The sequence below is a fragment of the Vigna umbellata genome, chromosome 3, assembly GCF_029865625.1.
Source record: "Vigna umbellata cultivar VRB3 chromosome 3, Vumbellata_1.0, whole genome shotgun sequence".
Taxonomy (NCBI): domain Eukaryota; kingdom Viridiplantae; phylum Streptophyta; class Magnoliopsida; order Fabales; family Fabaceae; genus Vigna; species Vigna umbellata.
In genome coordinates this window covers 2660043-2673093 of record NC_142167.1, presented here as the reverse complement: position 1 = coordinate 2673093, position 13051 = coordinate 2660043, and the positions used below count along the sequence as shown (strand labels likewise).

The 13051-nt window shown below is 30.7% G+C and overlaps 2 protein-coding genes across 2 annotated transcripts; one reads left to right on the top strand and one right to left on the bottom strand.

Annotated features, from left to right (window-relative positions):
- Positions 1–788: 788 nt before the first annotated feature.
- On the top strand, positions 789–2079 carry LOC124846741 (protein CYSTEINE-RICH TRANSMEMBRANE MODULE 9-like). The gene is made up of 3 exons (XM_047324077.2): positions 789–936; positions 1046–1208; positions 1893–2079. Exons 1-3 carry the CDS (start codon positions 906–908, stop codon positions 1936–1938), a joined length of 240 nt encoding a protein of 79 aa, XP_047180033.1. The 5' UTR covers positions 789–905; the 3' UTR covers positions 1939–2079.
- A 1306-nt stretch (positions 2080–3385) lies between these two features.
- LOC124846740 (eukaryotic translation initiation factor 2 subunit gamma-like) lies at positions 3386–8410 on the bottom strand. The gene is made up of 9 exons (XM_088110069.1): positions 8148–8410; positions 7174–7342; positions 6822–6883; positions 6386–6498; positions 6203–6305; positions 4928–5155; positions 4619–4837; positions 4134–4394; positions 3386–3984 (listed from the first exon to the last, which is right to left on the bottom strand). Exons 2-9 carry the CDS (start codon positions 7277–7279, stop codon positions 3676–3678), a joined length of 1401 nt encoding a protein of 466 aa, XP_087966195.1. The 5' UTR covers positions 7280–7342; positions 8148–8410; the 3' UTR covers positions 3386–3675.
- Between the last annotated feature and the right edge of the window lie 4641 nt (positions 8411–13051).

Here is a 13051-nt window from a genome sequence, read left to right as displayed (position 1 = left end):
AAAAATTTTACACAAACCGTAATGTTTTTGTGAATAACGAAAGCAAACCAGCAGAATAAATTGAAAGAAACATAAGAGAGAACTATTAGTTTTCTTTATAAGTATAACTTTTTCTCTCAACTTCTTTTCATTGTCTTATTCTTTTGTTTTTCATAGTTTTTACATAATAAATTATGGTAATGACTCTAAAACTTTTTCCTCAAACTCATTTATTTTTCAGCTCGTTATCATGTCGCAATTCTGATTGCGATAAATATAACTTTTTCTCTCAACATCTTTCCATCGTCTTCAATAAAAAAAACTTTGTTATATGTTTCTCTTATGAATCTAGACAAACATATTTAAATATAAAATAATAAAAAATATTTTTTAATACATTTGAATTTTTTATATTATTTTTTTTCTTAAAAAAATATGAAAGTTTATATTTTTAAGATTATTTTATCTTATTCTCTGTATCAATATATCGTGATACCATTTATTTAAAATAATTATAAGAAAATTTTAAAAAGAAGTTACGTACCCATAAGTAGGTCAAAGAAAAAAAAAGGCACGTACCAATGACGACGCAGTCAAGAATGAGCCATACGCGTGGAAGTTGAGATTTCGGAAAAACATTAGAATGAAAAAGACATGTCAAAATTCGTGGCAACTCGAGAAGAATCCATCTGCCACAGAAGCTTCATATCCAAACACCGACTTCCTTCTGTTGTCTGTAACGATAATAACATCAACGCGTTTGTATATTTCCCACACGTATTTCGTTTTCCACTGCATTAAGCAACATACCCAGATAAATCTATATATACTACAACTACATATGCATATTTCATTCCATATTTCCAACTTCAAAACCTCTTAAACCCTTCGTTACGTACTATAACAAAACAGTAACTTCGATCATCATGAATCACTTCAATCAGCAAGAAGCCCCTGGTATGTTTTCATTCTATCATTCAGCATAATGTTATGTTTTCCTTTCAGTTTTTACATAAAGCTTAACTTGAAGATCGTTCTTAATGGGAATGCTATTATGATGCTGCAGTATCATATCCACCACAGGTTCAGGCCTATTCTTCAGCTCCATATGTTAATGCCCCACCACCTATGGGATATCCTTCCAAGGATCAACCTGCAGCTGTGGGGTACCCTCAACAGAGGGTTCCAGAAGAAACCACGACCAGAGGAGATGGGTTTTGGAAAGGATGGTAAGTTCTTGAAAAATATTCTTTCACATATTTCAAAGCTTTTTACGTTCATGTATACTATCTTTTTTACTTTTTATTCTCTCTTTTTTTCTTAAAAAAATACAAAAAAAATTATATTTTTATAACCATTTTAATCCTATATTATTTGTTAAATAAACGTAAAATTGTATCATAATACAATCATAGCTAAAATCACTGAAATTTTTTTAACTGCTTCTGTCTTTTCATGAAGAGTAGCAATACCTTGACATATCAAAGTGTCACAAATACTCATTTAACATAAGAAAATGATTTTTTTAACGCATTTAAATTTTTTACTTTTGACACCATCTTGATTTACTTTCTATTCTCTTCTTTCTTGATAAAATAATCATTTTATCTTTATATTTTCTTTCAAATGAATATAAAAGTGATAATCATTTTATCTTTATATTTTCTTTCAAATGAATATAAAAGTGTATGTACAAGTGTGTCATGCTATCACTACGCCATCAAGTATCATTAAATTTTAAAATTATACATTGTGCTGATTTGAAAATTCAGCAATTGTGATGATTTGAAAATTCAATGAAGATAGTCTCACACGGTGTTAAATGAATGTTCAAAACTAAAACTGTGTGAAAGTATTATTTTTTTTTCATGAAATCAAACTTTTCTTTTAATCTTTTCCTTCTTTACTTGCAGTTGTGCTGCTTTATGTTGCTGCTGGATCCTGGATTGTTGCTTCTGATTCAATCATCGCACCATTTTTTTAGTCATTGCGAGTTTCCTGTATTGTATTCTTTGTAGTGTAAGAATAAGGATCTTTGTCCTCTACAGGACACACATGTATTTTTTATCCATTTGGTGAATGTCGTTCTTTTATGTTGTACACTGAATTCATTTATTTTTTTATTTAGTTACTTTATAAAGATTTGTTGTCAATAAGAAAAAAATATCGTAAATTATTGAGTTTGAGAACGTTAAAAGGTTTTGCGTAGGGTTTCCGTTACTTGGTGTTTCAATCTCAAACGCTTTTGCTGAGTAGATGGATAATAAAGAAAGAAGAATTAACCGTTTAACTATTTTTGGTCAACTATGCGAATTAGAATTTTAGTATCCAACTCCTTCTATAAACATTAGTTATATATTTATATATATGATTATGATATACAAGTTTTATTTTTAAATTATTTAAAAATGAAAATGTCTTCTTAATAGATTTATCTAATATCTTTAATTTTACAACAACGTGGTATTGTTGATGAGAGAGGTCATCTTCCTAAAATTATGATACAACCTTAAAACCATGTTAGGAGATAAGGGAAAATCTCCAAATGTAAATAGATTTTTTAATAACTCTTTTTAATAATTTTCTAACAACATAGTCTGTGATTAGTTCATTTTAAATATACGAACCGATAAAATAGTAAAATTTGTTAAAACATCGTGTTACTTTTAAAATTTCAAATTTATCCATATATCACAGTTTCCAGCTCAGACGGAACAAACCGATAAGATTGGGTTTTTCAAATGACACAAACGAGAATAGTTCAACATATTCCTTTACATCCCTACTTTAGACTACTCTGTTAAGCTCCAATTACATGACAAACAAACACCACTGTTTATATTTAGAATTTGAAGAATTTAAGTCTTTCAAGTTGTCATAAATAATTGTATTTATACACAAAACAATATGCAAGTGTGAAAATGGATATAGAAATTAATAAAAAACAGACAGGTTAGTATTAAAAAAAATAGATGATATAAAAAGAAATTATGGATGATGAAGATATTAAAAAAATTTGAATCAAAACAAAAATGGGAAAAGAAAACACTTCTCACCCATTTTTATTTACTATCTTTTTAAAAACAAAAAATTAGAAATTTATTCATCGGACAAAATTTGAGTGTTAAGACTCCGTTGTGAGCATAATGCCATTAAGGAGGCTTACCCGATTTGGACCTTTAGGGCAACTTCCTCTTGAAGAGGGATATATATAAATCCATTTATATTTTTTTTAGAGTGTTTCTTTCTATACCATCTCACATTTGTTTTTGTACTTCCACGTTTCAAAAATAACTTTTTTAACAAATTTCAAAATCCGCTAAAACTTTCAAAAATCTTTTAACAAATTTTAAAATTCATTAAAGAATTTTTTTTTTAAATTTCGAAATTCATTAAAAAAATGGTGTAAGGAGAAACAATCTTCTCTTTATGGTAGCATGTTGATATCTCAAGTATAACAACAAACTAAAGATCCCGGTATGTCCTAGATAAGGCTAGGTATGAACTTCAATAATAGGTACATGGGCAAAATAAAACAACAACGATGTGAAAACTAAAATAGAGAACAATCAAAATGTTTTCTTCGCCACTTCAAAAAAATTGTTCCTAACAATTGTCTCCCTTCCCACATATCTAAATTGTTGTCGGGTTTTTAAAGCTGCTGCTGTTGTTTCCTGTGGTGTGCCTTGTCTGCGTTCAACTGAAATGGGGGGCAGGAGGGACGTCAAGGGTGATTCCTGCTTGGATTTGGCCCCATCCAATAAGACGCCAATGCTTCTCAACACGTCGACTAAGTGCTATCTTCTCACCCTTGCTAGTGCAGACAGGGGATGTAAGTTGCAACTTTGCCAAGTCATTTCTCACAGCAATTACTCTAGCCCCCGTTGACATTGATCCTATGTTCAACATTAGCATCTCTCCCTTCGCCAGCTTCGATACCTTCCCTTGTCTCTCTGACCCTTTTGTTCGGACCCCAAGAAGCCGTCTAAGCAGGAAAAAGTTTACCTGCACGATCAATACAGAATAAGGTTCAGAAGAAATAAAGGTGTTACAAACATCTCTATCTTATCTCATCTTTTCAATTGCAAAAATCAAACTTCATTGATAACTCATTACTGGCAGCAAGCACAAATGGATAATTAAGAATAACTTGCCTCCAATTCAACAAAAACCTCAGGTAGTGATCCAACCTCTCCTAGAACTTGACCTACCAACCTATCTGCACGTGTCAGTGTGGGATCCATTGTTGTCCCAACACCAATTAGGCCTCCGGGTACAGCAAATTGAAGCTCATTTTGTTCGGCATACAATGAAACTATTCTTGAGTATATTGGTGTGCATCGGATATTTCCACTCTCATCTTTAACAACAATCCCAGGTCGAACTTCAATGAATTGATTCACCTTCAAAACACCCTGTAAAGAAAAATTTGTCGGGTGAGTCTGACCTTAGTCTTTTAAGCCACGTTACATAAAACCACACAAGGTTTATTTCATTCCTTGATCTCGGAATAAAAATAGCAAGTATCAAACATTATATAAATTATGCATTCCAGACATCGTTACTGACTTAATAACTGCAAGTCAAGACAACAGCGCAAATCAAGCATGACATATAGGAAATTGGCCATAAGACTTACCCTCAGAATGCTTCCACCAGCTACACCTCCTTTTATTTCATCAACCTCAAAACCAGGTTTATTGACATCAAATGATCGGATTACAATCATGTTAGGTGGAGAAACAAAGTTCCTCTCAGGGATTGGGATCTTCTTTACAATATACTCGCACACAACATCAATATTATACTTTAACTGTGCTGAAATGGGTACTACTGGTGCACCATCGGCAACAGTTCCCTGGCAAGTCACAAAAAGGGGGAAACTTTCATGTAGGCTATTGAAAAGGAATTCACTTGTGTAAAAGAAATCTATTTAAAGAAAACTCACCTGTATAAACTTTGAAATTGCTTCATGCTGATTGATTGCCACATTTTCTTGAATCAAGTCAACCTTGTTCTGAAGGATTATTATATGCTGTAGACGCATAATTTCCACAGCAGCTAAGTGCTCAGAGGTTTGTGGTTGTGGGCAGCTTTCATTAGCAGCTATGAGTAATAAAGCTCCATCCATGATTGCTGCTCCATTAAGCATAGTAGCCATGAGAATATCATGCCCCTACGGAAATTGGTAAAGTAAAAACAAATATCACATACATGTAAAAGCAAACTAAAATATATATTAAATGATTTAGCCATTTGATTGGAGAACTGTCCTTACATTGCTTATAGATACCCAAGAGTAAAAGCAAAAAATATATATGACGAAATCTTAGGTGCTCTTTGCAGCACCTTTAGTTACTAGGTTAGTGAGCAGATTAAGGTGATATATGAATAAGAGAATGAAACCTTAATAGCAAGGGATATATTTAGATTTGAAAAATAATTCAAAAAGGGAACAAAACATAAATCTTGAATGCCACCAATACAACAGTTTTCTATCAACAAATGACAGCATTAATTGTCCCACTACGTAAGATCAGTCACATAGATCGCCTACTGTCATTGGACTCGATTAGAAACCAATATTCTCAAGGAACTATTCACCATGAGATCATTTTATTAATGCCCTTGGTCTCCTCATACCTCTTTTCACATGGCTAAAGAAAAGAATGCAACATGATCTATTCTCATAAGCAGTACTTCTAATAACAAAAAAGTTGTCATTTTTCCTTGATGAGCCATACCAAAATATCCCCTTCTTGTGGCCACATTCATATTTCTTCAATAAACACAAATTTTCAATATTCTGAACCAGTACCTATTATGCTCCTTGAGCATCACATTTATCTTACTATGTAAGATTGAATGTATACTATACCACTTTTATAGCAGTACTAGAGTAACTACATACAGTAATGACTAACTAAGATGGGGGAATACATCTATACGAGCAAGAGATCTCTATTGCTCATTAAGAGCACCTAAGAATTTTTCATTTTGTGTGTATATTCATACATCATGCACATACACACACGATATCTCATATATTCCTTCTATTTAAGGACAGAAAATATGCTAAGGAGAGATGATGTATACAAGTAAAATGTCTCAATATTATATCTTACCAAATGTGCAGGTATATCCAATATTATAGCTAAATTAAAATCTAATGAAAAATATGCATTATGCAGTCCTAAATAATAATGTGAGTCCAGAACTTTACCGGACAATCCACAAATGAAACATGTCTCAGCAATTTCATCTTGCTGTTTTCAAACCCCGGAACATCACACATAGGACCATCTTCTTTCCCACTTCCATAAGCCCTGTAAGAAACAATTAATCAGTCCACCAAAAGTTAAAATAACCTGATATCATAATGGCTAATGTAAAAATAAGCACCCACTTGTAGCACATAGGCCTTGGACACCGTTCATCTTCACACTTGTATATTTTTGCATTTGCATAGCCAAGCTTGATTGTGATGTTACGCTCCAACTCATTTTTGAAACGCACAGTCTGCACAACATTCATGGAAACAATAGGTAAATAGTTTAAATGTCTAAAGATAAACGGTGCATGTTAATGATAAAACATGGCATCTTTACGGGTAAACCTGCTTTTTAAAACAGAAGAACAGCAAAAGGCAAACAACCCCATAATGTTAGCAATTTTGGGTCATTCATTCATATATATAACAAATCATTAAATGTGTTAGGATCATCGTATTTTATTAGCATATTATAAAATGATTTAATTAAATAAATGTGACTGAGGACATATATTTCATGAACCGATTATTATTTAGAGACCATAAGCAATATTTCAAGACAAAGGAATACCTGGACACCTGATATTGCTTTCACAACTGTTGACTTGCCATGTGCCACATGACCAATAGTGCCTGTCAGGATGCAATTCTATACATCAATATCAACAGTCACAGATGGAAAGAGAAGCTTACCACAACTTATCTTGTACAGTTTAATTTCCATGGCATCAGCTTAAAGATTTCTACACTGCCAACCAATTAGAAATTACCCTATGTATTACCTTAAATACATTTTTAACAAAAGTGAACAGTTTTAATCTACATGGTAATCTATGATTGGATAATATTAACAACTTGCACACAATCAGTGCATTTTAATTACATTATATGCGCTAAACCACAAAAATGTGCGAAAATATTACCAATATTAATAGTAGCTTGCCGAGATATGACTTCGGCAGAAAGTGGATGCAACTTTGTCACATCCAACTTACTCAGGTCTTGCTCCATCAAACCCTTCCGCGACATTTTGGCAGATTTCGATGGGATCTTAAGTGGCGAAACTGTTTTGTGACTTGACAACTAAACTATCTGCATGTATATATAACACGGGACAACAAAAAACCTGCATCAGAATCTATCATGTTTGTACATCTTGAAATGTACATGTATTACATTACATACATTAGACAGAATCTAATCCTCTATTGTCTTATCCTACCACAACCCCTCACCGGTGAGGGATAAAATATGTATACTTCACGCAGATTTATTATTTTCTAATAAATAAAATTAAATACTACAAGTGTGTCCAAAATAATATTGTTCAACGCTTTTGGGTATAATTTTCTAACATATAAAAATGGTGCACAGAAAACCCTTTAGATTTGTAGCATTTATGAATATATTGTTCAACCTTCAGTTCAGGCACCAAATCCCAACAAGCACAGCTTTTTTTCACACATTCTTTTTTGCAAGAAAATTGAGTAGATTGCGGAATTGGGAATTAGCTTAAAGATGAATTTACTGAAAAAAAATACTTAAAAGTCTTTTCAAAATAGACAAGAAGCAATATAATTTTCCTTTTGCATGATTTCAATTTCCAAAAGCAATTAACACATAGGCAACAACATAATGGATCACTATCGTGATTATCAAACTCGCTTGCTAACTCGTAAACTCGTTCCAGTTTAGTTTACATTCGCAAACCCATTATCCGAGTTGACTCAAAAGCAAACTCATTTTTGGAGCAGGATTGGTAGGCTCGCTGTGAACTCGGTGAGCTCGGCTAAACTCCCGAGCTTGCGATCGAGTTGGAGAGTCTATAGGGGTTTTCTTTTTAACCCAAAAGAACGCCATTGGTTGTGGTTTCTCGTGCGGAAATAAAAAAGCTCACCTGCAATTTCGTTCTTCTCCTACAACTCGCTGTTCTGGTCTCTACTCGCCACGTGTCGTTCTCTTCTCCGGTCACCCCAAACTCCTCGTCGTTTCGCTGCGTGGTGGTACGTCGTACTCTCTGGTTGCGGTTCTCTCAGCTCGTAATTTTTTCTGTATGCAGTTATCCGAAAATGGAAGCTCCGACAACACTTGCTTCGTCTTGGAATTTATGATTCGAGCTCGACCAGAGTGACTAGGTTTTCCTTGGCGCTCAAGGACATGTGAACCTGTTGGTTTGGACTTAGAAATGATGGTCGGCTTTTAATATGGGCCGGAACTATTTAATATATAAATAGAAGTTTTGCTTCTTACATCTCCATAAATGCTAACTGCACGCTCACAATAACACACACCTATCATAAATAAATTTTTTAGTCATTTTATATTGGTAATTTGTTTTCTTGTTTATATTTATTTTAATTTATTTAGATTTATTTCTTTTTACAAGTATCTTAACAATTGTTTTTGTAGTCATTTTTTATTTCTATTTATTTTATTTTCACATGTGCATAGAAAATATTTTTTCTTTTAGTAATTTTTTATTTTTAAATTGATTTGTACTTAAAATATAAATATATTTCTATAATATTTTATTCTTAATTTTAAATTTTATAACTTTTAATTATTTGTCTTTTAATAAATTATAAAAAATAACTTATATTTAAAATATTAATTCTTTTTTTATATTGTTTATTTTTAATTTTATTCTTTTATGATTTCTAATCACTTGATAATTTAATAAAATTTTATACATTATAATTTTAGTGTTTAGTTTTTAAAACAATATTATTTAAGAAGATAATACATATTTATTAACAAATTATTTTTACTTTTAGTTTTATCTATTTATAATTTTTAATTACTTCATCATTTAATAAAATAAATTTTGGAAAAATGTATTTTATTTCTTTTTTTAAAATAATATTATTTTAAAAATAATATATATTTGTTAACCATACAAATTGTTTATATTGTCATATAAAACCTTCTCTCTCTAAAGAGCTATTTAGTTAATCAATTTAATCCAAGATATCTAAAAATAATTTTAAAACTCAATTTATTTGTAAAATAAATAAACAATTTCTTCTTTTAATGTATGTTGTAAGAGCTTAAAAAATCATGTTTCAGAATCTTATTCTTAAATGGTCAAACTTAATTATTTTAATAATAAAAATTTAAAATATAAATAAAATTATTATAAATGAATTTTATTATCTAAATCACATAATCTCTCTAAAAGAATATAATTTTTTTTTTACCTTAAAATATGTACTTTTTCTTCTCTCTTTCTTTTCTCTCATATTCTTCTTTTGCTCTTTCATTTCTTTCTTTTCTCTCATTTTCTTCTTTTACTCTTTCTTTTTTTCTCTCATTTTCTTCTTTTACTCTTTCTTCTTTTCTATCTTGTAGGTCCTCGTTTAAACAATTAAGCACGACCTTCTCTTTTGCGTCACTTGACGAGAAAGAAAAGTTATAAGTTTGTGAAGGTAAAGAAAAAGGGTAGACTCTTTATTGACAATTACTTCACCCCTAATGCACATTGTCTTTTTGTTGCGGGTAGGCAAAAGTTATATAATCATGTCCTAAGAATTTAAAGCATTTAATATGACTTGGTCTATAAGGAGATTTACATTAGGAAGAGGAATGGTGAGAAAGATAATGAGGACGAGATTTGTTAGTGGGCTCTTCAGAAACATTCTCGACTTTATAATTTGATGATGAGGATTTGTGTTCTGTGTCAAATGAATGTAAAAGTGTGTTATGGTATCATTACTCTTAAAATTAGCTCATGCGCGAGTTAAAGAAAATATTTTGAGAAACAACTAATAGAAATGAATAAATTCATCCATGCATTGATTTTATTGTATCTATTTTTTCTCTGATTCATTTAATCATGCAAAGTTGTCTAGTGACATTTAGTATTATTGTATCTTTACAATTCTGAAAAAGAAAAACCTATAAAGGGAATGGAAATGAGTGGGGCCAGCAAAAATTTCATGGCTTTTGGTGGAGGCCTCCACCAAGATTAGCTTAAGCTAGACACAAATATTTTCCTACAACTTAAGTAAGATTGTTCAAAATTTCTAACTACTTGACCTGTAATACAAGGCCTAAAAAGAAATCCTGCAATACTTGACCCCTAATACAAGGTTTAAATATTCTTAATCTACTAGAGGTGCTCCATGATGACCTAAGAGAAAGAGTTTTATTCCACTTTGCATAAATGACTTTAATTCTTCTTAAATGTGCTTGGGTCATCACTGTATGATATGCCATCATATTTTGTTAGATATAATCAATTAAAAATATATGTATGACTATCTAAGAGTTAGGTAGAAATGATGAAGGTGGAGACAACTATAAAGCTAAGGCATTGGAAACAAATGACATGTGAAACATAAGAAAATTAGACATTCAATAATAGAGACAATTGTGGTTAAATATAATTTGAAACAATTTTATGAACAAAATAAATTTTTCAATAAATATATTCATTCACTACTTTATATTGATAGACACAACTCTTTTGTCCTAAATCTATTTTTTCTTTGAAAAACTCATCAAAGTGTTCCATTAATAGAAAAACTTTATTATACCAGGAGTAAACAAATCATATTCATTCTTAATCTTTTCTGTGAGAAAAAAAAATTACATTTGCTTACAATTGTTTGTTTTCATGTGAAGTTGTTGAAAATTTTCCTTATATGATAACACATTGAATGTTACTTTTTGGCTTATGGCTGACAAATAATACGTCGAAGCCCTTATAGAATTCAACGTATTATTTGTTGTTTAAAATAAAAAAGAATTAAAAAGGGTGACTCTTTGGCTTCTGACTGACAAATATTATGTCGAACCGTACAGGTGGTTTAAAAGGAAGAAGAAAGAGAATGACGTGCTGGTTTAAATAATTACCATCATTGAACATCGAATTAAATGGGGCTTCGATGTTCTACAATTGCATTTATTTACAAAAATGTCATCGATCATTTTTAACGTTGGCTATTCAGTGATTGGACGTTGAACGCGCGACGTTATACACTATTTTTGCACTAGTGAGGTGTCCCACATGAGACATGGTGGCCACATGGAAAGCTTTTAGTGAAGAGTTTTCTTACAAAAGTAGTAGTCATGTGTCATTTTTCTAGCGGAGAACTTTTGCTAAAGTGGATTTCAACATCGTAAGGTCTTAGTGGAGAGTTTTCTTACAAAGGTAGTGTGGTCATGTGTCATTTTTCAAGTGAAAAAACTTTTGTTAAAGTGACTTTTCATATGACACTCTAGGAGTTGTGAGTTTTTCTAAAAGTTAGAGTGTCACATGCTAAGCTCTTCTTCACCAAGATAAGATTTTTAGGATTGGTGGAAGATAACATTTTAAGGTTTCGATACACTTTGGAGACACCTTTGTCTATAAATAAAGACATCTCTCCTTGTAAACCTATTTTGAGATTTGTAATAAAATGTTGCCAAATTATTGAGCCATTTTTAACTTGTCTATATGTCATGGCTACAGCATACCATGAGGTCATTCTAGTCACTCATATATAGAGTTAGTCCAACCCCTTTAAGAATACCATCAATCATCTCAATTCCACCACTTAAACCTCCAAACAGAGATCAACCACCACCATCTCCATAACTTCTAGACCACTTTCACCTTCATAGTTTCATCTTCTTACTTAGGTCAAACCTAGCTTTGAGGGATAGACTATCAAATATTATTTTGATTAAAGTAACTTTGTAATAAATTAGGATTAATACATCTAAAAAATAAGAATCAACATAAATATGTTATCTAAAATAACTTTTTGATTTTTTTCATAGATACCAATTGTGTTTAATTTCATTTTAGGAAGTTTTCTCCCTTTTATATCCAAACTTGTTTGGTTTAATCTATATTTTATATATTTTTTTAATAATAAATGGTTGATGTACTTTGAAATATCAATTTATAAAATAAATTTTATAATAATACTTAAAATAACTTTTATAAAAAAATTCAAATATAAGGTAAAACTAAACCTATTTTACCTATTAATTACATATATTTGTAAATGAATTGAATTCCTTACCTATCCATTCAAAATCTTTTATCATGCTCATGACTAATTTCTTAAGTATCGTTTTTAACATAGTAATTATTTCAAGAATCAATTAATACATTATAATTTCAATGGCTAATATATTGATAATGAAATATTTTAAAATAATTTATTAATTTCTAAATAAATGAGAAGACTTATTAAAATTTTAGGGAATAGATTGTTTACTCATAATTTATATATACTTGACTTCATAAAGAATTTTTTCTCTAAAGAAAAAGTCTGAAATAGGATTAAATATGTTTTTAGTCCCTAAACTATTGGCCATTTCTGGTTTTCGTCCCTCTTTCAAAGTAAGGTACAATTTGGTTCTCATTCTTTTCGAAACCTTCGTTTTAGTCCTCGAAAACTAAACACTGTTTAAAAATTTGGTCCTCATTTAACAACAAATGAGGACTAAAACCAAAATTCTGAGGACTAAAATGAACGTTTCGAAAAGAATGAGGACCAAATTGTACCTTACTTTGAAAGAGGGACGAAAACCAAAAATGACCAATAATTCAGGGACTAAAAACATATTTAACCCTCTGAAATACAAAGTAGTAAAAATAAAATATTATGATATGTTAGCAATTTTATAAAAATAGATTATGTATTACATTGATCTGTATATTTAAAACAAACAAATAAGAAACTACCACGTAATCTAAAAGGTGATGAGAAAACATTGTTAAAAAAACATTTAAAAAAAAGTGTGAAGGGGATATCAAAGATGGAAACTTGAACTGTAACTCTAATTGCAGACCATTTAATGAAAAAA

Bases quoted from the DNA above. Each gene is read 5' to 3' on its own strand.
- LOC124846741 (XM_047324077.2), top strand. From the start codon at position 906: ATGAATCACTTCAATCAGCAAGAAGCCCCTG. The intron at 937-1,045 runs GTATGTTTTCAT...ATGATGCTGCAG, and splicing joins CAATCAGCAAGAAGCCCCTG to TATCATATCCACCACAGGTT. The intron at 1,209-1,892 runs GTAAGTTCTTGA...CTTTACTTGCAG, and splicing joins GATGGGTTTTGGAAAGGATG to TTGTGCTGCTTTATGTTGCT.
- LOC124846740 (XM_088110069.1), bottom strand. From the start codon at position 7,279: ATGTCGCGGAAGGGTTTGATGGAGCAAGACCTGAGTAAGTTGGATGTG. The intron at 6,499-6,821 runs GTATTCCTTTGT...AATGTTGTGCAG, and splicing joins AAGCAATATCAGGTGTCCAG to ACTGTGCGTTTCAAAAATGA. The intron at 5,156-6,202 runs GTAAAGTTCTGG...CAATTTCCGTAG, and splicing joins TTTCATTTGTGGATTGTCCG to GGGCATGATATTCTCATGGC.